This window comes from Chanos chanos, chromosome 9 (assembly GCF_902362185.1).
Source record: "Chanos chanos chromosome 9, fChaCha1.1, whole genome shotgun sequence".
Lineage (NCBI taxonomy): Eukaryota > Metazoa > Chordata > Actinopteri > Gonorynchiformes > Chanidae > Chanos > Chanos chanos.
Genome location: NC_044503.1, coordinates 28,784,339 through 28,811,378, shown reverse-complemented (window position 1 = coordinate 28,811,378; position 27,040 = coordinate 28,784,339). Strand labels below are relative to the sequence as shown.

At 38.5% G+C, this 27,040-nt stretch overlaps 1 protein-coding gene across 1 annotated transcript in view; it reads right to left on the bottom strand.

Annotated features, from left to right (window-relative positions):
• Positions 1-762: 762 nt before the first annotated feature.
• The window catches only part of LOC115821580 (uncharacterized), a 30,464-nt gene continuing 4,186 nt past the window's right edge, over positions 763-27,040 (bottom strand). The window contains exons 3-13 of the mRNA XM_030785391.1: positions 20,331-20,561; positions 20,201-20,223; positions 20,007-20,125; positions 9,733-10,256; positions 8,895-9,008; positions 7,095-7,286; positions 4,656-5,117; positions 3,223-3,318; positions 2,901-3,105; positions 2,550-2,717; positions 763-1,304 (exon numbers count right to left, since the gene is read on the bottom strand). Coding sequence (XP_030641251.1) covers positions 763-1,304; positions 2,550-2,717; positions 2,901-3,105; positions 3,223-3,318; positions 4,656-5,117; positions 7,095-7,286; positions 8,895-9,008; positions 9,733-10,256; positions 20,007-20,125; positions 20,201-20,223; positions 20,331-20,561 — 2,676 coding nt within the window. The remainder of the gene's footprint in view (positions 1,305-2,549; positions 2,718-2,900; positions 3,106-3,222; positions 3,319-4,655; positions 5,118-7,094; positions 7,287-8,894; positions 9,009-9,732; positions 10,257-20,006; positions 20,126-20,200; positions 20,224-20,330; positions 20,562-27,040) is intronic.

Genomic DNA, 27,040 nt, shown 5'->3' with positions numbered 1-27,040 from the left:
CTCCCAAACTCTGATCACTGCTCCTGAAAGCATCTCTGGATCCTGCAGTGTGCACTGGGCTCTGGAATAAAAGTCAGGAGTCAGTGCTGCTGTGAGTTTGGGCTCAGAATCTCAAAGAAGAGAGAAAACTTACTTTTTCATGGTGCTCTTGAAGTTAGTGAGGCAAAAACAAACATGTTGATTAAGTATATATATCTCTTTGTTTTATTGTGAAATTACAGAGAAACAACGACAAAAAAGAGAGAAGGAAAGAGTTGTGACTTTTACCATCAATTACCATCACTTTTCCAAGGTTCATGTTTTTACTGTAAGACTGATGAACCAATTAACCACAGTTCTGATGTCACAGTCACTGAACAAGTCACACAGAGTCAGATTACAACTCTCATGTGTGATGACCATGGCCACACCCTCAGCACTCTCATGACTGAAGAGAACTGTAAATATAAACATCTTAGTTAGATTCATGAAGAAGCTGCTTTTAAAGTTCTTTTTTTATTGATCACAAAACAAAACTATACAAACTGAAAGGACAAGGACATGCTGAATTAAAATGAGGATACCAAACCAATCAAGACAAAATAATAATAATAAAAAACTCTCCAAATGAAATTTAGAACAAAGCAAACTCTTAACCATTCCTTTTCCAGACATTTGTTTCTTACCAGCTTTCAGAAAATCAACTTTCTGATCAGACAAGACATTATTGACAGAAACAATAGCAGTAGAGACATTTCACTTTAAACAGAGACAGTGTCAGATCTAATTGTACTGTTTCACTGTTACACAATGCTTCACTGGTAAGATCCTCAGAGGAGAGAGTTTGCAGTAATTATAGAAAAATGGAAACACTGTCTCAGTAAAAATGTGTGTGAAGGTGCGTATGTGTGTATTATTTAGAGGATCAGAGAATGAGAGTTTTCCTCTGTCCCAGTCCAGTTCCACTCTGATCCTCTGGAGTTTATTATTCACTGTCAGTGAAAAATCTGACTCTCCTGAGGCCTGTGACCTGTATTTACCATCTTCATCTAACCCAACACACCAGACACCAGTGTCAAAGAACATGTCTCCCTTCCTCTGGTTTGATTCTGTGGTCACACCCAATTCCCAGCATGTGCTGTCCCCAACATCAACATCCCAGCAGTGTGTCTCTGAGTTAAAACCCTCAGAGCCCAGAACACATGCATATGTATCAAATCTCTCTGGATTATCAGGAATCTGCTGTTCCTCATCATTGTATGTCACACTGGTCAGATCCGGGATTACATCTGGCGCTGCAGTGTTGGGGTCCAGAATCACAGGAGCTGAAGAGAGAGAACAGAGACAGAGGGAGAGATGAAAAAAGATTTCCATGGTTATATTTGTCTTAATGTAGAGAACATGGACCATTGTGAATATAAGTGTTCTAAATGTATAGTGTCTATCACATGTTAAACACCATTACTAAATTACACAGTAATTCACTAAATCAATTGTGAAATAAGAGCACATATATAATACATAATAATGAAAACAATTCGCATTTTCATCTTGATAAGGTAAATATCTGTAGGAACTGACAAGTTTATGCTGCATGTATCTGTTGCTTAAGACACACTCTGATAATACCACAGTGGCTGCCTGTATGATAACAATGTGAATTATGAGTATGAATATAAAATACACTACATCTGAGGTCATTTAGTCATGCGAACAAAAGATGTAGAAACCCTCCTCTTATCTCATCCTGTTCTAAACTGAGCACAAAGATATTTTCCTTCTCCTCAATATTGTCATATGTGACATATTTGTCTCTACATATATATATGATCTATGTACTGTCTGAGATTTTAGCTAATGCAATGTTCCATTATTATTAATAATAATTAATTATTAAATATGTCTAATGTGATGCTTCAAATCCCATGTTACATCCACAACGTGCTTGTTTGATTTGACAAATGTTACGTGAATACCAGTTGTAATTTGAAATTCCTTTTTTTTAAACCACTGTAGATGTGAACACATTCATTGACCAAAGTCAGATCTGTTCTATGAAGAAGAAAAGAGTTGGAGATGTAGCACATAGCGGACTTGATGATCAGCAATAACATTTTTGTCATTTTAAAAGCTCATGTCCTCACACTGAACCAGAGTCTTGCTGTCTTCACTCTCTTGCTGTATTTACCTTCTCAAGGTGATCTACAAATGGTAAAGACTAATCATAAAAACTCAGTGTTATTAATCATCCAATCATGTTTCATAGAATCCCAGAATTACAGTTTTACCAGTTGTGTTTCTATGTGTTTATGTCTGTCTGTCTGCCTCTCTCTCTCTCTCTCTCTCTCTCTCTCTCTCTCTCCCTCTCTCTCTCCATCTCTCTCTCCCACTCACTCTCTCACTCACTCTCTCACCCTCTCTCACTATCTCCTGTCTCTCAGTCAAATATTTTTCCATAAAAGTGCTGCTGGCTGAGGGACATAATTGTTAATGTGATTCTATAACCAAACTTTCTGACAATGAAGATTTGACAAAAATGGTTCTACAAGTAAAATGTAAAGTGCACTCACTGTATTGAACAATGTCCTTCATCTTCTCCCACACTCTGAACTTCAGGTTACCCAGGTGCTTTGCCACATTGATCAGTGCTCCTGAAATCACCTCTGGATCCTGCAGTGTGCACTGGGCTCTGGAATAACATTCAGGAATCAGTGCTGCTGTGGGTTTGGGCTCAGAATCTCAGAGGAGAGAGATAAAATTTACCTTTTCATTGTGCTCTTGAAGTTCTGCAGAAAAAACAAAGAACATGCAATTATTGATTCAGTATATAATAGTGTATTTTATAAACTGAATGAAAGAGAAATGTGGAGAGAGGGAAAGAGTTGTGATTTTTACCATCAAGAGTGTTACATCATTGGTGCCTAACTCCTCTTCTATGGCTCTGATTGTGTCTGAAAGAGATGATATCTCTCTACTCATCTCCTCAATCTTCTCTTTCATCATCTGACTCTTCTGCTCCTCTTCCTCTCTCAGTGCAGTTATCCTGACTTTCTCTTCATATCGTAGAAACTGGTGAAGTTTTTCAAACACCTCTTTAATTTGACTTTCTGTGTTTCGGGCCTGGATCTGAAATGAGAAATAATTAGATTTGAGTTAGATTTGATAATGCTTATCCCTCTGTCTTACATTAGTACATCAGACATTGTCAATACACATTCATTCTTCATTTCTCATTATTCTCACCTGAGTATGTTTTGCTGTTTCATCACAGGTCAGTTTGACTTTTTTAAAGATCTCCAGTTTCTCCTGTAAGGATTTCAATCCAATCTTCAGTTCATCCTGAAACAAAAGAGGGAAAGTCTCTGTATTATGTCATGATAAATAGAAGTTTCCTCTAAAAAATAGGATGTTTCAGACGTGAATATGACATGTTTCTCTCATTCGTCCAGGGCAAACAGATTCAATGTTTGTTCAAAGTATAAAAGAGTAAATACACAAGGTTCTAGGAGTTCTAGGTGGTATCAGATGCATTAATTTGATAACCAAGCAGTGTTTATAACAGTAAGTTTTTCTTTAAAACCAACTGTACGGTGGCTGAGAATAATTAGCTTGGCTATAATTAAAACTGAGATTTTGACGTGGCTGTAAAGGACTGGTTGTTCTTGGTTCACATTCAGCTTGAGTTAGCATCAGAGGGACAGAAGTATATAGGCCTCATGCTGGGAGCAGACACTCCTAACAGTGTGTGCCTGTTACTGACAGACACAGTGTCTGCTCTGAAGCATCACAAGTGTCACTCATACAAATGTAAGTGATGTATGTACAGAACATCATAAAAATGTTGAGAGATATTTAGTCATTGATTCTTTTGTTAATAAATGGATTTTTTTCTTAAGGTATTGACACTAGCAATTTTTTCCGTAAGGATTTTCCGGATTCCTTATGGATCTTACCGGGTACATACAGTATTGTTTGATTCTAGTAGTGTACCACTCCAATTCTGTCTCTCTCTCATACCCTCAGGATAATGTGTGTGCACCACTCACACTGTCTCTGTTCTGTAGGATGGGTCGGAGAGATACCCATGTGCAGTGTGTTAGAATAGTGTGCTGTGATTCAGTCATTTCTATGCTAGTGTGCAGTGGATTTTTTGGTGGTTGCTGTGTTACAGTTCCACCTTTAGACACCACAGGTGGAGGTGGAGTCAAAGAGTGGGTCACCAGTCACCGCAGAACGCAGACAGAATGGGCACCTACTCTGTGTGTCTGTGTGTGTGTGTGCGTGTGTGTGTGTGTGTGTGTGTGTGTATGTGTGTGTGTATGTGTGTGTGTGTGTGTGGTGTGTGTGTGTGTGTGTGTGTGTGTGGTGTGGGTGTGCGTGTGTGTGTGTGTGTGTGTGTGTGTGTGTATGTGTGGTGCGGGTGTGTGAAAGCCTGTCCTCTCCCAGTTCAGCTTGTCCAGTTGTTTGTATTATCGTCAGTTCCCTCATGCCCTAATCACCAGTACAGGACAATGAGAACTTCAGTCCTCCTTTCTAATATATATTACATACATGTTAATGTATTCCACAGTGCTGAGACACCACAACTGAGAATCCAGATTATCAGTGAGAGCATCAGCAATTTCACTTAAAATATAAAATGACCACAGAAAATAAAATTAGTGACCAAGTCTTACCCTGTAACCTTGAGCAGCTTCATCTACTGGACGAAATTTGTGGTTTGTGTGTTTTTCTGAAGTCTGACAAACCAAACAAACCGGCTGTTTATCCTCCAGACAGAAGAGTTTGAGTTTCTCACTGTGCAGACCGCAGAACTCCTCAGACCCTGATGAAGATCTCTGACTTCTCTCCTGTAAGAAAGTCTCACACAGGTTCTTTAGAGCCAGGTTTCTAGGAGGCTGACCTTTTGATGATCTTCTCCTACAGACAGGACACTCCTGTGATCCTTTTTTATTCCAGAACTGCTGCAGACAGTCTTTACACAAACTGTGACTACATGACAGGACAACAGGATCCGTGAAGATGTCAAAGCACACAGGACAGGTTAAATCTTCCACTGATACTACAGCTTTAGACGCCATTTTCTGACAACTCTTCCCCTGCAATGACTCCTGCAAAATCAAGTTCACTTTCACTTTCTAACGTTCAGAGTTCAAACAAACAGACTCACAGCATTCTGTTTTTCATTCACTCTACAGACCTTTAAAAACATTAAATAACTCATTTCAATCATTTTCCTACCACACCCCATCATCTATCACTCACTCACTTGTGTTTGACGTTGCGTAAAAAGTTACCTGTCGTCAGATTTATAAAGAGCTAAATGGACTGTACTCTAATTCCTTCTGTCTGTAGTTCCTGAATGTGGATGAGGGTGGAGTTTTGTTAAAGACTGATTCTGATTGGCTGTGTCCTTACCTTGTTTTACATGAGGATCAAGTTATGGGAGGGAATAAAACCTGTTTTGATGTGGCAGAAAGTGTCATTTTATTTTGTGTTTGTTAATTATTTACTCATGTTCTGATGGTTAATTATGTGTCTCAAATAATATTTTGTTCAGCTCCTGGGAATAATGGCTTGTATTTTATATGGTCATAAATTCTGACCTGCAAAAGGCTGATATCCCTCTCTATAAGGAAAAGCAGTCTTGGTACTAGAAAAAATTATATTTTTTTTATATAAAATAGTTAGTTTTATATGTGTTTTTCTAATTTATTATATTGCGTACTGTTCCTGGTAATGATAGCTTGTACTTCATCTGTCTTTTTTATCATTAGTTTACGGTGAAATGTCGCCCTCTCTAAAAAGAAAAGCAGTGATTGTGAATTTGACAAACACCATCGCCTGTATTATGCAATAATCACATTTTCACACAAAACACATGGACACACAAAATAACTATGGTCAACTGACTTAGCAAAAATGGATCAAAAGGGGTAAAAGATATTCAACAATAAAATTTGAAACTCTGATGTACATTGAAACATCGTGAAAAAGAACTGTTTTAAAAAAAAAACAACAAAAAAAACTGTTTTATACCTGTTTTATATCTGTTGTACATTTCATTTTGTAACAGAAACTTTAGATTTATGTTGTGAACAGTAGGATGTGTGTAAAAACAGAGTACACACGGTCCCTTTCTACATGAGACTTCAAAAGAAAGTTCTGAACCAACAGGTCCACTCTGTCTGTCTGTCTCTATAATTAAGAGCCTTTTTCTGTCTTGTGCTGCCACCTGCTGTTACACTGAAGTATAACCAAGTTCGTATTTTAGAAAGACACTTTTGTAATCAGTATGCAAATGGAACACAGACTGTCTGATGAGCAAATAATGCAAAGCATTGATTCTTTTTTATTTTCATCTCTTTCAACAATAAGGAGCATCATATTTTATAGTCTCCCAAATGGCTAAAGTTTTTTTAAATATATGTAAAATATTTTCCTCGATTAAATCATTTAAATGAGGTTTATTCCTTTTCCACGGACACACCTAAAATTCCCACTGTCTTTACAGCAGGTCAAAATGAGATAGACATTTATCCCACTGGAAAAAATATGAATTAAAATCTGTTTTTGTGCATCTTCTCCTGTAATCTGGATTACGTTTAGAGCATGGGTTGCCCAGAACTGCTGCAGACAGACTTTACACACACCATGACGATAAAACAAGACAACAGGATCCCTGAAGATGTCACAGCACACAGGACAGTATAAATCCTCTTCTTCTCTATGGTGTAGTCACACTGAGTCATGAGTCACAGTGAAGGAATGAGAATGGACACATACAGAGAACAGGAGTGTATGGGCCCCACACCAGGACATCTCTGGATCCTTCAGTATCAGAGGACTGGACTCTGTCATAACATTCAGGAGTCAGAGATAATGTGGACTTAGCTTCACAACCGTTAAAAAAGAGAGACTTAAATTAGCAACTTTTGATGAGTTTCACAAAACACAGAACATCACAATCCCCAGAGTTAGAGATCCATCACAGAAGAATGGAAGCAAATTCTTTGTGTGTGTGTTTGTGTGTGTGTAACCATAAGATATGGATTAGGGTTAAGGTTAAGGTCCCAGTCCAGTTCCACTCTGATCCTCTGGAGTTTATTATTCACTCTCAGTGGAGTAGATGACTCTCCTGAGGCCTCGGACCAGTATTCACCAGCATCATCTAACATTACACGCCAGACACCAGTGTTAAAGAATGAGTTTCCCTTCCTCTGGTTTGACTCTGTGGTCACACCCAGGTCCCAGTCTCTATTGTCACCAACATCAACATCCCAGCAGTGTGTCGCTGAGTTAAAACCCTTAGAGCCCAGAACACATGAATATTTATCAGATCTCTCGGGATTATCAAGAATCTGCTGTTTTTCATCACTGTATCTCACACTGGTCAGATCCTCAGACAGGATGAGATATGGTTGTGCAGTGTTGGGATCCAGAATCACAGGAGCTGTAGAGAAAGAACAGAGGCAGGGAGAGAGAGATGAACATGTTGATATATCTGTTATTGAAGAGAATCTGGATCATTGTGACTATATGCTTTCTAAACTTGACAAGTTTGTCACATGTTAAATCCCAGCACAGATATAATTCATAATATGCAAAATATTTCATATTTTCCTCTTGAAAGAACAAATATGTGTTGGAGCTCACATGTTTTGTACTGTATGTGATTATACTTCCTGACAGACGGTGGTTATAAAACACAAAGAGGTTGTGTGTATGAAAACAACGTGAATTATGAATATACATATAAAACACACCGTAACTGAAGTCATTTAGTCATATTCACTGAAGATGACTGAAGTGAATGAGAAATATTTCACTCTTTCATCTGAGCACAAACAAAGTGACAGCTGTACAGTGTGTCATGTGTCACTGAGAAAAATAAAAAAAAAACAGCCAGTTTTGTTTGGTCTAATGCAATAATAATCCAAATCCTCCTGTTATTTAACCCTGTTGTAAACTGAAAGCAAAGACGTTTCCTCCTTCTCAATATTATCATATGGAAGATGTTTGTCTCTGCACTTGTATAGCATAATTATGGTCTTAGGTATAATGATTAGTTAATAATCAATTATACAAAATTTCTAGTACATTGCTCCAAAACCATGTGACAGCCACAGGGCCTGTTGATTTGCTATTTTATTTGACAGTTGATGAGTACAGTTGCTCTCACTCTCTCTCTCTCTCTCTGTTTCCTTCACAATCTCACAGAAGTTGAATTGTTCCATAAAAACACATCTAGTTGAAGAAGATGTGTGTGGTATGTATGTGATGTGTATGTGAATAAGATGTGTATGTATGTAAACACAGTTCTGTAACCAAATTTTTCTGCAAATTAAAACTTAATCAAAAAAATGCCTCTACAAGTAAAATGTGCTTAGCAGTGTGAAGTAATTAAATCCTGGGAGCTGCCTTTTATTGCTCTATGTGTTACTGTAAAAATAAACTTACTGTAATGAACCAAGTCCTGGATCTTCTCCCACATGATTTTTGCCTGTACCCCTATTTTGTCTTTTGTCTGACCACCTGTGTGCCGACTCTGGATTTTCCCTTTTTTGACTGCGAACACTGCCAACTGTTTTCTGAATTGCTGAAGTTTTGATCATTAAAATCACCTTTTAAAAAGAATCTCTCAAGAGTCTGCTTCTGCATCTGTACACCGTATCCCAGGCCTCACAGGCCCTGACGCAGAATCTCAAAGGAGAGAGAGAAAGCTTACTTTTTCACAATGCTCTTGAAGTTAGTGCGGAAAAAACAAAAATGTTGCAATTAATGACAAGGTGTATATATATAATTCTTTACTTTATAGTGAAATTACAGAGAAACAAAGCCAAAAAATGAGAGAGGGAAAGAGTTGTGACTTTTAGCATCATTTATCATCACTTTACCAAGGTTCATGTTTTTACTGTAAGACTGATGAACCAATTAACCACAGTTCTGATGTCACAGCCACTGAACAAGTCACACAGAGTCAGATTATAACTCTCATGTGTGATGACCATGGCCACACCCTCGGCACACTGATGAATAAAAAATGAAAAACATTGTAAATATAAGCAAATCAGGTAGATACATGGGTGAACTGCAGCATTACACATATGTGGAGAGACTGTTGACTGCTTTTTTACTGATTACTAATCAAAACTATACAAACTGAAAGGACAAGGACATGCTGAACTAAAATGAAGACACCTAACCGATCAAGATAAAATGAAAAAAAAAAAAAACATACTACATACTACATACCACACTTATATCATGTTTATATTACATTTCTTATTTATATTACACTCCCACATAGCTACGATCACTGCTACCTCTAGTACACTCTCTGAAACTTTCTTTGCAACTATGTCTGCATATTCTCGCATAAATGGAGGGGGGGCACAGTGGGAAATCATTTCACTGCCATTGTCTTGACATTGTGTATGTGACGAATAAAACTTGAAACTTGTAAAACTTAATACTTGTAATTTGAAGCAAACTGAAAGGAAAGGGACATGCTGAATTGAAATGAAGACACCAAACCAATCAAGGCAAAATGAAAAAAACAATCCCCTCCAAATGAAATAATGAACAAAACTAACTCTTAACCATTCCTTTTCCAGACATTTGTTTTTTACCAGCTTTCAGAAAATCAACTTTCTGATCAGACATGACATTATCTACAAAGACAATAACAGTAGAAAAATCTCACTTTAAAAAGAGACAGTGTCAGATCTAACTGAGCTGTTTCACTGATACACAATGCTTCAATGGTAAGATCCTCAGAGGAGAGAGTTTACAGCGACTATAGAAGTATGGAAACATTCTCTCAGTAAAAATATGTGTGAAGGTGCATAGTTGTGTATTATTTAGAGGATCAGAGAATGAGACCTTTCCTCTGTCCCAGTCCAGTTTCACTCTGATCCTCCGGAGTTTATTATTCACTCTCAGTGGAGTAGATGACTCTCCTGAGGCCTCTGACCAGTATTTACCGGCATCATCCAACATGACACGCCAGACACCAGCGTTAAAGAATGAGTTTCCCTTCCTCTGGTTTGACTCTGTGGTCACACCCAGGTCCCAGTCTGAATTGTCACCAACATCAACATCCCAGCAGTGTGTCCCTGAGTTAAAACCCTCAGAGCCCAGAGCACATGTATATTCATCAAATCTCTCAGGATTATCAGGAATCTGCTGTTTCACATCACTGTATCTCACACTGGTCAGATCCTTAGACAGGATGAGACATGGTGATGCAGTGTTGGGGTCCAGAATCACAGGAGCTGAAGAGAGAGAACAGAGATAGAGAGAGAGATAAAAAAAGATTTGCATGTTCCTGCTTCTCTTAATGTAAAGAACATGGACCATTGTGAATATAAGTATTCTGAATGTCTAGAGTCTATCACATGTTAAACACCATTACTAAATTAAACAGTAACACAGTAAATCATGTGAGACAAAAGAGCACAGATCTAATTAAAAGTAATGATAACATTTCATATTTTCATCTTGATAAAATAAAAGTTTGTGGGGACTGACAAGTTTCACTGTGTATGGCTCTTGCTAATGACACACTGTAATAATACCACAGAGGTTGTCTGTATAATAGCAACATGAATTAAGAAAAGAAATATGAAATGCACTGTAACTGAGGTCATTTACTCATATGAACAAAGGATGAAGAATCCCTCCTCTTATTTCATCCTGTTGTAAACTGAGCACAAAGACATTTTCCATCTCTTCAACATATGTGAGATGTTTGTCTCTAGACTTGTATCCTCTAATTACTGTCTGAGATTTTACCTAATGTAATGTTCTATTATTAATATTAATAATTAATAATTAAATAGCCTATATCTAATGTGATACACTAAATACCATTTCACATCCACAGCATGTTTGTTCATGACAAATGTTACGTGAATACCAGTTTGAAAATATGAAATTCCTTTTTTTAAACCACTGTAGATGTGAACACATTCATTGACCAGAGTCAGATCTGTTCTAAGAGGAAGAAAAGAGTTGGAGATGCAGCACACAGTGGATTTAACGATCAACAATAACAGATTCCTCATTTTAAAAGCCCATGTCTTCAAACTGAACCAGAGTCATTCACTGCGAAGGTTACTGTATTTAGCTTCTCATGGTGATTAACAAATGGTAAAGACTAAAGATAAAACCTGTCTGTCTCTTTCAATATCTCCTATCTCACAGTCCAATTTTGTCATGAAAACACAGCTAGCTGAAGCAAATATGGGATTCTGTAACCAGACTTTCTGGCAATGAAAATTTGACAAATGGCTCTACAAGTAAAATGCAATGCCTATTCTAAAAACAAACTCACTGTATTGAACAATGTCTTTCATCTTCCCCCAAACTCTGAACTTCAGGTTGTCCAGGTGCTTTGCCACATTGATCAGTGCTCCTGAAAGCATCTCTGGATCCTGCAGTGTGCACTGGGCTCTGGAATAACAATCAGGAGTCAGTGCTGCTGTGGGTTTGGGTTCAGAATCTGACAGGAGAGAGAGAGAAGAAACTTACCTTTTCACTGTGCTCTTGAAGTTCTGTGGAAAAAAAAAAGAATGTGGAATTAATGATTAGGTATCTAACAGTGTATTTTATAAACCAGAATACAGACAAACAGGGAGAGTGGGAAGGGGTTGTGATTTTTACCATTAAGAATGTTACATCATTGGTGCCTAATTCCTCTTCTATGGCTCTGATTGTGTCTGAAAGAGATGATATTTCTCTACTCATCTTCTCAATCTTCTCCTTCATCGTCTGACTCTTCTGCTCCTCTTCCTCTCTCAGTGTAGCTATCCTGACTCTCTCTTCATCTCGTAGAAACTGGTGAAGTTTCTCAAACACCTCTTTAATTTGACTCTCTGTGTTTCGGGCCTGGATCTGAAATGAGAAGTAATGAGAAATGAGAAGATTTGAGTTAGATTTGACAAATCTTATCTCTTCCCTCTGTCTTACATTAGTTCATTAGACATTGTCAATACACATTCATTCTTCATTTTTTCATTACTCTCACCTTAATGTGTTTTGCTGTTTTATCAAAGGTCAGTTTGGATTGTTTAAAGATCTCCAGTTTCTCCTGTAAGGGCTTCAGTGCAATTTTCAGTTCATCCTTAAACAAAAGAGGAACAAGTCTCTGTATTTCAGCATCATTTCATGATAAATGGAAGTTTACTCATAAAATAGGGTGTTTAGCACATGAATATGATATGTTTCTCTTCACAAATTAAGAAATGCACTAGTTTTTAAAAATATGTATTTTATTACACGGGTTAAGAGTGGCAGTTGTGTTCTTTATCAAATATAAAAGTACTTACTGCTAAATTAAGTATTAAAATACTTATTTGCCGTCTTCCTGTAGGCAGAAGTGTCAAGAATGACAAGTTACTTTTTATGTAATAAGGTCTTTACTAAACTAACAGCCACCGTGGAGAATCCCACTAGTGAGAAGTCCAATGACTTACAGTGTTCAAGTTCAAGTTTATTTGTATTGGGCTTTGCAAAGTTAAAAACTGTCTCGAAGTTGCTGTGCAGTGATCAGTGCCTAAACCCCCAGTGAGTAAGCCCAAGACGACAGTGGCAAGGAAAAACTCCCTGATGAAGTGAATAGGAGGAAGAAACCTTGGGAGGAACCAAGACTCAACACGGGGAGGTCTGAGAACTGAACTCCAGGCAGGAGGGACAGAAGTATATAGGCCTCAGAAATATATAGGCCTCAGGCTGGGAGCAGACACTCTCACCAGTGTGTGCCTGTTACTGACAGACACAGTAGTTTCTGTCTGTTTTGAAGCATCACAAATGTAAGTGATGTATGTACAGTGAGAACATCATGAAAATGTTGTATTTAAGACCAGAGATATTTAGTCATTGATTCTGAACTACCACTCCAATTCTGTGTCTCTCTCATTCACTCAGGATAATGTGTGTGCACCACTCACACTGTCTCTGCTCTGTAGGATGAGTCAGAGGCACACCCAGATATGTCTTTAAAAAATGAAGTGACCAAAGATTATATCTTACTCTGTAACGTGGAGCAGCTTCATCTACTGGACAAAATCTGTGATTTGTGTGTTTTTCTGAAGCCTGACACACCACACACACAGGCTGCTTATCCTTCAGACAGAAGAGTTTGAATTTCTCATTGTGCAGACTGCAGAAGTCCTCAGACCCTGATGAAGATCCCTGACTTCTCTCCTGTAAGAAAGTCTCACACAGGTTCTTTAGAGCCAGGTTTTTAGGAGGTTGACCTCTTGATGATCTTCTCCTACAGACAGGACACTCCTGTGATCCTTTTGTTCTCCAGAACTGCTGCAGACAGACTTTACACAAACTGTGACTACATGACAGGACAACAGGATCCGTGAAGATGTCACAGCACACAGGACAGGTTAAATCTTCCTCTGATATAAAAGCTTTAGACGCCATTTTCTGACAGCTCTTCCCCTGCAAAATCAAGTTCACTTTCACTTTCTAATGTTCAGAGGTAAAACAAACAAACCTCTCCATGCTGTTTTTCATTCACTCTACAGACCTTTAAAAACACTCAATAACTCATTTCAATCATTTTCCAACCACACACCATCATCTATCACTCACCTGTTGTCTTTGATATGGTGTAAAAATTTAACTGTAGTCAGATTTGTGAAGAGCTCAACGGACTGCACTCTAATTCCTTCTGTCTGTAGTTCCTATCTGTGAATGAGTTTAGTTAAAGACTGATTCTCATTGGTTGTGTCCTTACCTTGTTTTACCTGAGGATCAAGTTATGGGAGGGAATAAAACCTGTTTTGATGTGGCAGAAAGTGTCATTTTATTTTGTGTTTGTTAGTTATTTACTTATGTTCTGATGGGTTAATATGTGTCTCTGATAAATAATATTTTGTTCATCTCCTCGGAACAATGGCTTGTGTTTTATGTGGTCATAAATTCTGACCTGCAATAGGTTGATATGCCCTCTCTATAAAGAAAAGCAGTATTTTTATATAAAATAGTCATTTTATGTGAATTTAATGATTTAGAAATCAACAAGCATGTTTATATGTCTTTTTCTAATTTATTATATTGTGTACTGCTCCTGGTAATGATAGCTTGTACTTTGTCTGTCTTTTTTATCATTAGTATACGGTGAAATGTCGCCCTCTCTAAAAAGAAACAGAGTGATTGTGAATTCGACAAACACCATCGCCTGTATTATGCAATAATCACATTTTCACACAAAACACATGCACACACAAAATAAGTATGGTCAACTGACTCAGAAAAAATGGAACAAGAGGGGTAAAAGATATTCAGCAATAAAATCTGAAACTCTGATGTACACTGAAACATTGTGTAGGATGTGTGTAAAAACAGAGCACACATAGTCCCTTTCTACATGAGACTTCAGCAGAAAGTTCTGAACCAGCGGGTCCAGTCTGTGTGTCTGTCTCTATAATTGAGAGCCTTTTTCTGTCTTGTGCTGCCACCCGCTGCTACACTGAAGTATAACCCGGTTCGTATTTTAAAAAGACACTTTTATAATCAGTATGCAAGTGGAAATTGTTACAGCACAGACTGTCTGATGAGCAAATAATGCAAAGCATTGATTCTCTGTCATTTTTCATTTCTTTCAACTATAAGGAGCATCATATTTTATGTTCCCCCAAATGGCTAAAGTCTAAAATGTTTTTAAATATATGTAAAATATTTTCCTTGCTTAAATCATTTAAATGAGGTTGATTCCTTTTCCACTGACACACCTAAAATTCCCACTGTCTCTACAGCAGGTCAAAATGAGATAGACATTTATCCCACTGAAAAAAATATGAATTAAAATCTCAGTTTTTGTGCATCTTCCCCTGTAATGTGGAATCCGTTTAGAGCATGGGTTGCCCAGAACTGCTGCGGACAGACTTTACACACACTATAAAACAAGACAACAGTATTCCTGAAGATGTCACAGCACACAGGACAGTATAAATCCTCTTCTTCTCTATGCTATATTAATATTGAATCATGAGTCACAGTGAGAAAATGAGAATGGACACATACAGAGAACAGGAGTGTATGGGCCCCACACCAGGACATCTCTGGATCCTTCAGTATCAGAGGACTGGACTCTGTCATTACATTCAAGAGTCAGAGATAATGTGGACTTGGATTCACAACCGTTAAAAAAGAGAGACTTGCACAACATACTCAGCTTTCAGTGAGTTTCACAAAACACAGAACATCACAATCCCCAGAGTTAGAGATCCATCACAGAAGAATGGAAGCAACTTCTTTGTGTGTGCGTGTTTGTGTGTGTGTAACCCTAAGATATGGATTAGGGTTAAGGTTAAGGTCCCAGTCCAGTTCCACTCTGATCCTCTGGAGTTTATTATTCTCTCTCAGTGGAGTAGATGACTCTCCTGAGGCCTCTGACCAGTATTCACCAGCATCATCTAACATTACACGCCAAACACCAGTGTTAAAGAATGAGTTTCCCCTCCTCTGGTTTGACTCTGTGGTCACACCCAAGTCCCAGTCTGTATTGTCACCAATATCAACTGTTATTTAACCCTGTTGTAAACTGAAAGCAAAGACATTTCCTCCTCCTCGATATTGTCATATGGGAGATGTTTATATGATATAATTATTGTCTTATATTTTGGTCAGTTTGATATTGTATTATTTACATTAATGATTAATTATACAATATTTCTAGTGCATTGCTCCAAAACCATGTTATAACCACAGGCCATGTTAATTTCTTGTTTTTTTGACGGTTGCTGAGTACAGAAGTAAGAAATGGAGCAAAAACTGAAGTTAACTGTCAACAGTTACACATTTCAAAAGCCCATGTCTTCATGCTCAAGGTGGTTTACCTATGGTAAAACCTCATCAGTGATCTTGTTCTCTCCCTCTTTCTCTCTCTCTCTTTCTCTCTCTCTCTCTCTCTTTCCTTCACAATCTCACAGCAATCAAATTGTTTCAGAAAAACACATCTAGTTGAAGAAGATGTGTGTGATATGTATGTGATGTGTATGTGAATGAGATGTGTATGTATGTGAGTATGGCTGTAAAACCAAATTTTTCTAGAAATCAAAACTTAATAAAGAATGGCTTTACAAATAAAATGTGCTTAGCAGTGTGAAGTAATTAAATCCTGGGAACTGCCTTGTATTGCTCTGTGTTACTGTAAAAATAAACTTACTGTACTGAACCAAGTCCTGCATCTTCTCCCACACTCTGAACTTCAGGTTGCCCAGGTGCTTTGCCACATTGATCAGTGCTCCTGAAAGCATCTGTGGATCCTGCAGTGTGCACTGGGCTCTGGAATAACATTCAGGAGTCAGTGCTGCTATGGGTTTGGGCTCAGAATCTCAGAGGAGAGAGAGAAAACATACTTTTTCATGGTGCTTTTGAAGTTAGTGGGGAAAAAGCAAATCACAAGTCACACACGAGTCAGATTACAACTCTCATGTGTGATGACCATGGCCACACCCTCGGCACACTGATGAATAAAAAATGAAAAACATTGTAAATATAAGCAAATCAGGTAGATACATGAGTGAATTGCAGCATTACTCATATGTGGAGAGACTGTGGACTTTTAAAGCTGCTTTTTTTATTGACTTCTAAAACAAAACTATACAAACTGAAAGGACAAGGAAATGCTGAATTGAAATGAACACACCAAACCAATCACTACAGAGAATAGAGAGACAGAACTTACCTTTTCATTGTGGTTTGTAAGCCCTGTTAAAGGAAACCCAATGGTAAAAGTTAACCAATGAGGTATATATGTTCGTCACTTATGATGAGAAAAAATGATATAAGAATAATAATCGTACCTTCAGGAATGAGATGTCTTTGAAGAAGAACGCCACTTCTATGACTCTGATCTTGTCTGAGAGATATGATATCTCTCGACTCATCACTTCAATCTTCTCCTGCAGTTTTTGTTTCCTCCTGCATAGAAAAACAAGACTTAACTGAACAGTGGCCTATGTTTTCAGGTATGTAGGCTTTTTTCACGCATGGCATGCAGAACCCTATTCCATAAACATGATAGTCCTGTTTTACATGACCAGTTAACAAACAGCGAAGCCATCTAACTCAATATTTTAAGGCAAATGTAAATACCCTAGTGTCAGTTGTGCTCTGTCCCATAAGTAAAAATGTTTCATATTTCTACAGTAATTTTAAGAGAGCAGCGCCATCAGTAATGCCTAATTTATGCAATTTAAATCATTTAATATCCAAGTTACAATCCAGCAGAAGTCTCTACAACAGCACCAACACGTAAAAGCCAGAAAACCTGAGAGTTTTGCTGATCATTGTATCAGTTTAATTTAAGACAACTGCATGATCAGAGAATATTTCTTACCCTATATTTCCATGCAGCTTCATCTATCAGACAGAATTTGTGTTGTTTGTGTTTTTCTGAATCTCGACACGCCAAACACACAGGCTGTTTATCCTCCAGACAGTAGAGTTTGAGTTTCTTTGCCACTTAGATCAACCAGCCATATATGTGTTCAATATTGGCAGCTATGAAAGGAGCTCCTTGTACCTTTTATGAAAATGTGTGTGCATTGTCTTTTAATTGTCCAATAAAGTGGCTGTGCAAGTGGAGAGGTGGGTAGGAATTGATCATTTATTTTCTTGCATTCACACACCCTAACAAGGAAAGTTTTGACATGGACAGTGAACATAAGATCAGTTTATTTCAGAGTTCCAAGAGTTCCTGCTCAGAGCAGAAAGCAAAACAAAACATCAGATGTACAATCTCAGGTTTACAACTTCACAGTCTTTCATTACTCTATACCCTTTCCCACACATATGTGTTACTTTCTGATTGGTTGTCTTTGTTAGTAAATAACACTGGTATTCCCTGTAAATAAATGTTCAGTAGTTCCTCATAAGAGTCACAAGGAGAGGAACGCTTTGCATTCCCCATTCACATGATTTTATTGATAACAGTAAACATAGTTGGTAGTCATAATTATGTAAACACAGACACATGTATCTAAATTACAGGGTGTCTAAGATTAAACTTTAACATTCACAAAGTTTAATAACAAGTATGCTGAAACCTGAATTAAAATGAAAGTTCCAAAGATAAAGTTGAGCAAAGGCTTAAGTTTACTACAGCTTATGACCGCATACATCAGTGTAAATACATGCCAACACTGAGAAACAGAGAGGGAGAGTGAAAGAGAGAGAGATCAAAATCAATGTAAATATTTAGAGACACACAATATATTTATAGGTATATAAATGGGACAGGTCATCAAAATCCATGAATCTGACTCCGTACTATGGCTGTAAGATTATAGCACAACTCAGTGTCATATGAAGACCTCTAAATAAGCAATCCTGATGGAGAGAGAAAATAAAGACAAAAAGGTTGCTACACTTCATTGTTAGCGGTTTGTCTTGCATCAACACACTATGATGTCTACAATGCTTTCACTGTACTACAGTATTGCAGTTTAATATACTGCTGCTATGTGCCCAGCATTTGGCTGTACTATGCTGACAAAATAACGTAATCGTGAACAAAGAGCACATTGGTACCTGTAATTTATTAGTCTTCCCATAGTTACAATTCATTTAGCAAAACGTGCATTTAGAGTATAATGATAATACACAGAGTTTCAGTCTTTCAGAACTGGTCTTCGTTCACATTGCTACATACAGTACAGGTGATATGACAAGGTAGGCTGTATTCTGTTTACAGGCAAGATAACCACAAACATTCTTTTATTTAAAAAGTGAATTTTTTTTCTTTCTTTCTTTTTTTGTCATGCAATATTCTCTGATATTTCATGGAGTGAACCTAACTTGGCTGAAGGAGGAACTTTGGTCTTCCTTCAACCAAAAGGAAGAAAGAAAAGAAAAAGTAAAAAAGTAATGAATTTTCTTCATGTTTCATAATACCTGCAAAGGGGGTGCACAGAAATTCACATGTAGGCTTGTGATATTGTTTTTAACGTATTTTTATGGGCTTTCCACCTCTAACTTAATCCCAATCTGTAATTTTTACCACATATGTAAACTCAAGATTTATTTTAGTGCTAATCAAATAAATCCTCATCTTTTCGAGGGTTGACAGGAAATGTAAATAATAATAAAAGGGGAACCATTTGTTATTTTCTGACAATTTATGAGAAACTGAAAAAGCTTAGAAGGGAACTCCCATAGGTCTGGTTCTGTACCACATTTACAGAGTATTCCACTGGTAAAACCCTCAAAGGAGAGTTTTTACAGCCATTGTACAAGTATGGAAACACTCTCTCAGTAAACGAGTGTGCAAAAGTACACAACTGCACGTTGTTTAGAGGATCTAAGAATGAAAGCCTTCTTCCATCCCAGTCCAGCTCCACCCTGATTGTCTCTGGATTGCTTTTTACTGTCATGGGAGTACACTTACTTCCTGGGGTTTGAGACCAATATGTCCCGTTCTTCTGCCAAACACCCCACACCGTGTTGTGAAGGTATGGGTTTCCTTTTCTCTGGTTTGACTCTGGGGTCACACCCAGTGACCAGAACATACTCTTCCCAATGTCAACATCCCAGTGGTGTGTCCCTGAGTTAAAGCCCTCAGATGTCAAAACATACGCATGTTTGTCAAATCTCTCGGGATTATCAGGAATCTGCTGTTTCTCATCACTGTATCTCATAATGGTCAGATCCTCAGACAGGATGAGTCGTGGTGCTGCAGTGTTGGGGTCCAGAATCACAGGAGCTGAATAGAGACAACAGAAACAGAGGGAGAGATTAAAAATATACAGTGGTATGTTTTCATATTTACGTTGTCATTAACGTATCTTCATGGACTTCTTGTTCTTACCCAGATTGGTGACAACGTCACAAGGCCTCTGTTACTTTTTTCAGTGTAATATCATGTGCTTTTGTTATTTTTGTATTCCTGTTGTCATTCAACTGACTTATCTGACTTGGTCTTTTTACTGATTTAAATATATTACCATCCAAGGTACTATCCCTTTTCCCTTTTTATTGTACTATGCAGTAAACAAACTCACTGTACTGAACAATCTCCTGCATCTTCTCCCAAACTCTGAACTTCAGGTTCCCCAGGTGCTTTGCCACATTGATCAGTGCTCCTGAAAGCATCTGTGGATCCTGCAGTGTGCACTGGGCTCTGGAATAACATTCAGGAGTCAGTGCTGCTGTGGGTTTGGGCTCAGAGTATAAAGAGAACCGTGAAAGGGCTTACCTTCTCGTTGTGCTCCTCAAATTCTGTAGAACACAGAGTGTTTGATTAATGACTAGCTTTATAAATTTATTTTTTATAAATGAGATTACAGACAAAGAGAGAGAAAGAGAGAAAGGGTTGTGATTTTTACCATCAAGAATGACACATCCTCTGTGCCTAGCTCCTCCTCTACGCTTCTGATTGTGTCTGAAAGAGATGATATCTCTCTACTCATCTCCTCAATCTTCTCCTTTATCATCTGACTCTTCTGCTCCTCTTCCTCCCTCAGTGCAGCTATCCTGACTGTCTCCTCATCTCGTAAAAACTGGTGAAGTTTCTCAAACTCCTCTTTAATCTGTCTCTCTGTGCTTTGAGCCTGAGTCTGGATACATGGATACATTGAGAGCAGAATTACGGTTTTCAAAAATTCTTTTATTTTATATTCAAGCATAACATTTCAAGTATCAGTTAATTTCTCTCACCTTTATGTGTTCTGCTGTTTTCGCGCAGGTTAGTTTGACCTTTTCAAAAAGGTTTAGTTTTTCCTGTAAGGGCTTCAGTAAAGTTGTCAATTCCTTCTGCATAAATAAATAAATAAATAAATAAATAAATAAATAAATAAATAAAATATCTCTAATTTCAAGGTGCATAGGTGTTTAGGTGTAAGAGTATCTCTTACCCTGTAATTCAGTGCAGCTTCATTTACTGGACAGAATTCATGGTTTTTGTGTTTTTCTGAATCCCGACACACCACACACACAGGCTGTTTATCCTCCAGACAGAAGAGTTTGAGTTTCTCATTGTGCAGACTGCAGAACTCCTCAGACTCTGACGAAGATCCCTGACTTCTCTCCTGTAAGAAAGTCTCACACAGGTTCTTTAGAGCCAGGTTTCTAGGAGGCTGATCTTTTGATGATCTCCTACAGACAGGACACTCCTGTGATCCTTTTTTATTCCAGAACTGCTGCAGACAGACTTTACACACACTGTGACTACATGACAGGAAAAGAGGATCACAGAAGATGTCACAGCACACAGGACAGGTTAAATCTTCCACTGATACTGAAGCTTTAGATGCCATTTTCCGACAGCCTTTCCCCTGCAATGGCTCCTGCAAAATCAGATTTACTTTCACTTTCTAACATCCAGAGTCAAAACTAAGAGACTCACAAAATTCTGTTCTTTATTCCCTCTATAGACCTACTGAACCATTAACTTAGTGATTCACTTAACTTGTAAGTACACAACATCATCTATCACTCACCTGTTGTGATGCTGTGAAGGAAGGAAACTGTAGTCAGATTTATGAAGGGCTAAACAGACTAAGCTCCAATTCTCTTTGTCCGTATTTCCTGAATGTGGATAAGGGTGGAGTTTAGTTAGAGACTGATTCTGACTGGCTCTTCCCTGATCTTGTGATGCCCAGGTCTCAAGGCCAGGGAAGAAAGCCGTTCTGCTAAAATGGAAATTGTTAGTTAAATTTCAGTTTTTTGTTGCTGCTTTTTGTCATTTATGTGTAGGTTTTTATGTGGTTTTCTAAATAATTATATGTTGTACTGTTTCTGGTTATAATAGGTTATAATAGGTTCTGATAAGGTAATAATTTTTCACTGGTAAAACATTAGATGTCATCCTCTCTCAAAAAAAAAAAAAAAGTGAAAGTGAACCCGACATTACTAAAAATCATTTCCTACAAAAGACACACATACACACACCAAATTATGTACAATGGTAGCATTATGGAACATAAAACTGCTGGTTGGCAATGAAGCTATACGCATGCACACATACACACACACACACACACACACACAAAACAGCTGTAGTCTACTGACTCAGCAAAAATAAGACAAGAAGGGAAAAGAACAAAGCAAAAATAATATTTTTCTAAAAAAAAAGTCTGTACATGGAGATGTGAATTAAGAAAAACACGTCTCAACTCCTTTTATATGTGTACTTTATGGCATTTTGTACCAAACACTTTAGATTTATGCTAATTATAGTTTGATGTGTGTAGAGAAGAAAGAGAGCACACAGAGCCCCCTCTGCATGAGGCTTCAAAAGACATGTGTGCTTCCACCTGCTGTTACAGTGAGATATCACATCTTTTATATTTTAAGGAAATACTTTCATAATAAATATGCAAAAGGATATAATTGAAATACAGGTTGTCTGATAAGCACACATTGCAAAACATGTAATTCTCTGCCATTTTTTTTAATTATTTCAGCAAGTAGTAATCATATTTTACATACACCCTAAATGGGTAAATATTTCCCTTACTTGAGTTGTGTAAATGAGGCCTTCTTCTCCTTTCTTAGACAGACTCAAACTTTCACTATTTCCACAGTGGGTCAACATGAGAGAGACATTTATCCCACTGAAAAATATGCATTAAGTCTTTCTCGAAATTTTATGGATCTTCTCCTGTAATTTGGAATTGGCTGAGTTTCCCAGAACTGCTGCAAACAGACTTTAGACACACTGTGACTTTAAACCAAGAAAACAGGATCCCTGAAGATGTCACAGCATGCAGGACAGTATAAATCTGCTTCTTCTCTATGTTGTAGTCATTTTGAATCATGAGTCATGATTCAATAATGTGGACTTGGCATCATAACAATTAAAACAGAGGAACTTGAATTGGCAACTTCCAGTGAGTTTCACAAACCCCAGAGTTAGAAATTCATCACAGAAGAATGTGTGTGTGTGTGTGTGTGTGTGTGTATGTGTGTGTGTGTGTGTGTGCTTGCGTGTGCGTGCGCACCCATGATCAGCCATCTAAACGACCTAGGACGTTGTCTCTATGGTGTTATGTTCTACCTAAATTCAAGCAAAAGTCAAGAAAATGAATGTGCGCAATAATCTTCAGCCTCCAACTTCTGTTCCCACCAGACGAGTTGGTTCAGGTCAGTGGCTAGAGGTTTGGAGTCCAGGCATTCTTGCCAATCCCAGGTTGATAGAAACTGGAAAAGAGTGTTCCGCCGGCGTTCGATGTAGACCTTAGCATCGCTGCCTTGAGAGCTGCCCCCGATTCGAGGTGTCACCATGTCCCATCTGGGTATTGAGCACAGCGGTGATGAAAACTCTCCAACTTGTGTAGGAAATCACCCAAGTCTCCATGCCACAGAGCAACACCTCTTGAACCACCGCCACGTAGAACCTCCCCATAATACAAGAATCAGCTTTGTCTTCTGATAAAAATTCGTGCTATCTCTCCCCAACGTTGCCGAGCTTTTCGTAGTTGCTCTGCGATGCATGGTGAGTCGTCGTCATCGGATTGAACCAAGGTAGTTAAATCGCTCTACATTCTCAATGATGTTCTCTCCAATATGAAAAGTCACCTGAGAAGGAGTGACATTCAGTACCCTGTGCCTCAGCCGTCCTTCGCCGTTGACCCCTTTTACATGCCTCAGTATGATGGTGCGTAGAAGGGTTGGCAGTGAAAGAGCGACCGAGGGTACAATGGGAGAGGATGTCAGTACCAACCTCCTAAATGATCAGTGTCCTCAGGGTGGTGTAGACAGAAATGTCTATAAATGGCATCAATGATGTTTAACAGTACTGGTGAGTCTGTATCACCTTGTGTGATGCCTTGTTCCACCTTAAAAGGCTCCCCAGAGAAATCAGACTCTTTCAGGAAGAAGGCCTGATTGTCCCACAGGGTGCTTAAGTAGTTCCGCACCTTTGGGCCCACACCATATCCCTCCAAAATAGTCAGGGTTTGCTCTCGATTCAGGGTATTGTAGGCTTTGGTTAAGTTGAGGAGAACTTGGAAGAGAGGCTTGTGTCTACACATAGCCAACTGCATCCGAAGTTTCACGAGACCGATGGCGGTGCCAAAGGCAAAGGTCTTCAACGTGTATACCCAAAGGACCTGGTGCTTTCCCTCCTCTCATCTTCCTCAGAGCACGGATGATCTCTCGCTTGTCAGGAGAGTTGTCATTGGTTGATGGTCCATGGTAATGAATCGGGATTTGGGGCTTGTTGTCATTAACTTTGGTAAAAAGTTTTACATAAGTCTGCCGAGTCACGACTAGTTCCATGGGAGTCAGTTTTGAGGCCCGGCTGGTGGTATTCTTGTACCAACCTCGAAGCACCTGGCCCCAACAACATCGTTTCGCCCTATCCTTTCCTCAATGTCAATAGATACTTTAGTTATACGATTCCAGCAGTTTATGCAGATGTTCTGATGTTGTTCTTTGCTCAAATCCTTCACGGCATCCATATCTCCACGTCTCAAGGCATCCAACTTCAGATCTAAAAGCTTCCAGTCCCGAAGTTCTGTGATATCCATGAGTTTGCAAAATGTGACGCTATGTTTGCCCTGCCTGCCTTAGAAGCATCCTGTAGCTCCTTAGGGATGGAATCAGTGGGTTTGTTGTCAATAAAGAGAGAGACTGGAAGGGCTTGTCTCCTCATAATGTAACGATAATGTTATTTCTGACTTGTAGATGAAATGAGGAAGGTTTTGAGAAGTTGACGATCGCTATCGAAGCTAGGCTCCTTAATGTAGAACCCTTTATAGAATATTTGGCATCCCACCAAGATGTAGTCACATACCAATGTTCGTCTTGTCTCCAGTGGTGCCACGTCCATCCTCGATGATCTAGATGTTTGTCTCTGTGAAGATGCCAATGTCAATATTCATTGGCTTCATAGCATGTAGAGCTTCCTCGAGATGGATGTTGCCACCACTGCAGATGTTGTAAGATGCAAGACTCCTCTTCATAGTGTTAGCACTAAGCACTGAGTTGTATAAAACGCTGAGCAGGAAAATTTTTTACAGTTTCAAAATTTTCACACTCTTGTTGCTGCCGCAATGCCACAATGCCACTCGGGTTGCCTGCCGAGTCCGCTGCCGCATGGCGTTGCATACCGCTACACTATACACTCATAAACACTGGAGAAAGGTAGAAAAACAATGACGGTGATCGATAGAGTCAAGCATGACGGAAAAGAAAGTACTCACCAGCAGCTCGCCACACTGTCGGTGTGTGTATGTGTGTGTGTGTGTGTGTGTGAGCGAGAGAGAGTCTGTTTTTTGTCTATAAAAGAAAATAATGAGGAGTATGTATTCTGTATTCTTCAGATCTTTATGACAAGAGTGTGCATTCCAGGAAGATGGGTACAGAGGGAGAGAGAGAGAGAGAGAGAGATTAAGGAAAATCAATTTACATTAATGACAGAGATAATAATTTAGATTAGATTAGATTCAACTTTATTGTCATTGTGCAGAGTACAGGTACAAAGCCAATGTAATAGTGACGATAATAATAATAGTAGAAACATTTCACTTTGAACGGAGAGAGTATCAGATCTGTGCTGTTTCACTGTTACAGAACATTTCACTGGTAAGACTCTTAGAGAAGAGAGTTTACATCGATTATAGAAGAATGAAAACATTCTCTCAGCAAGAAGGTGTGTTGGTGTGTGTTATTTAGAGGCTCAGAGAATGAAAGTTTTCCTCTGTTCCAGTCCAGTTCCACCCTGATCCTCTGGAGTTTGTTATTTACTGTCAGTGGAGTCCATGAGCCCACTGATGCCTGTGACCAAACGCGCCAGACACCAGTGTTAACGAACGTATCACCCTTCCTTTGGATTGACTCTGGTTTGACCACCCTCCGGTGGTCACACCTAGGGCCCAGTATATATTGGCACCAGCATCAACATCCCAGCAGTGAGAGAGATCCCAGCACACACGTATCTTCATCAAACCTCTCTGGATTACCAGGAATCTGCTGAGGTCCTTCAGCCAAATGAATTGAAGAACACGGAACTGAAGGAGAGATATTTTACACAGCCATTTTCCTCCCCCTAAATATTGTCATATAGTGTAATGTTAAATAAGACATGACATGACATGACATATTACATTGCATAATATTATGTAATGTTATATTACATTGTGTTAGTCACAAAATATTTCTAGTCTGGTGCTCCAAACAATGTTATAACCATAGTTTAGTTTGATTTGTTTGTTTTGTTTCTCAGCTGGAATAAAAACTGATGTTGCCTGTCAACAGCTACACATTTCAAAAGCTTCACACTTCATCACTTTTTCAAACTGAAAACTTAAAAAATTACTCTGAAAATGGAACGTAAACTCACTGTACTGAACAATGCCCTGCATCTTCAACCAGACTCTGAACTTCAGGTTACCCAGGTGCTTTGCCACATTGATCAGTGCTCCTGAAACCATCCCTGGATCCTGCAGTGTTTTTACTCTAAGTCACACAGAGTCAGATTATTCTCTAAAAATAAACTCACTGTGTTGAACAATCTCCTGCATCTTCTCCCAGACTCTGAACTTCAGGTTGCCCAGGTGCCTTGTCACGTCGATCAGTGCTTCTTTGTGCTTTCTTTGTGCTCTTGAAGTTTGTGGTGAAAAAACAAAGACGCTGTTTAAGTATATATCATTCTTTTTTTTATTGTGAAATTACAGAGAAAAAAAGACAAGAAATGAGAGAGGGAAATATTTGTGACTTTTACCATCATTTATCATCACTTTACCAGGGTTCAGGTTTTTACTATAAGACTGATGAACCAATTAACCACAGTTCTGATGTCACAGTCACTGATCAAGTCACACAGAGTCAGATTACAACTCTCATCTGTGATGACCATGGCCACACCCTCGGCACACTGATGAATAAAAAATGAAAAACATTGTAAATATGAACTTTTATATTGTGTAGATACATGAGTGAATTGCAGCATTACACATATATTGAGAGACTGTGGACTTTTAAAGCTGCTTCTTTTATTGATTACAAAACTACACTATACAAACTGAAAGGACAAGGACATGCTGAATTAAAATGAAGACACCAAACTGATCAAGATAAAATGAAAAAAAAT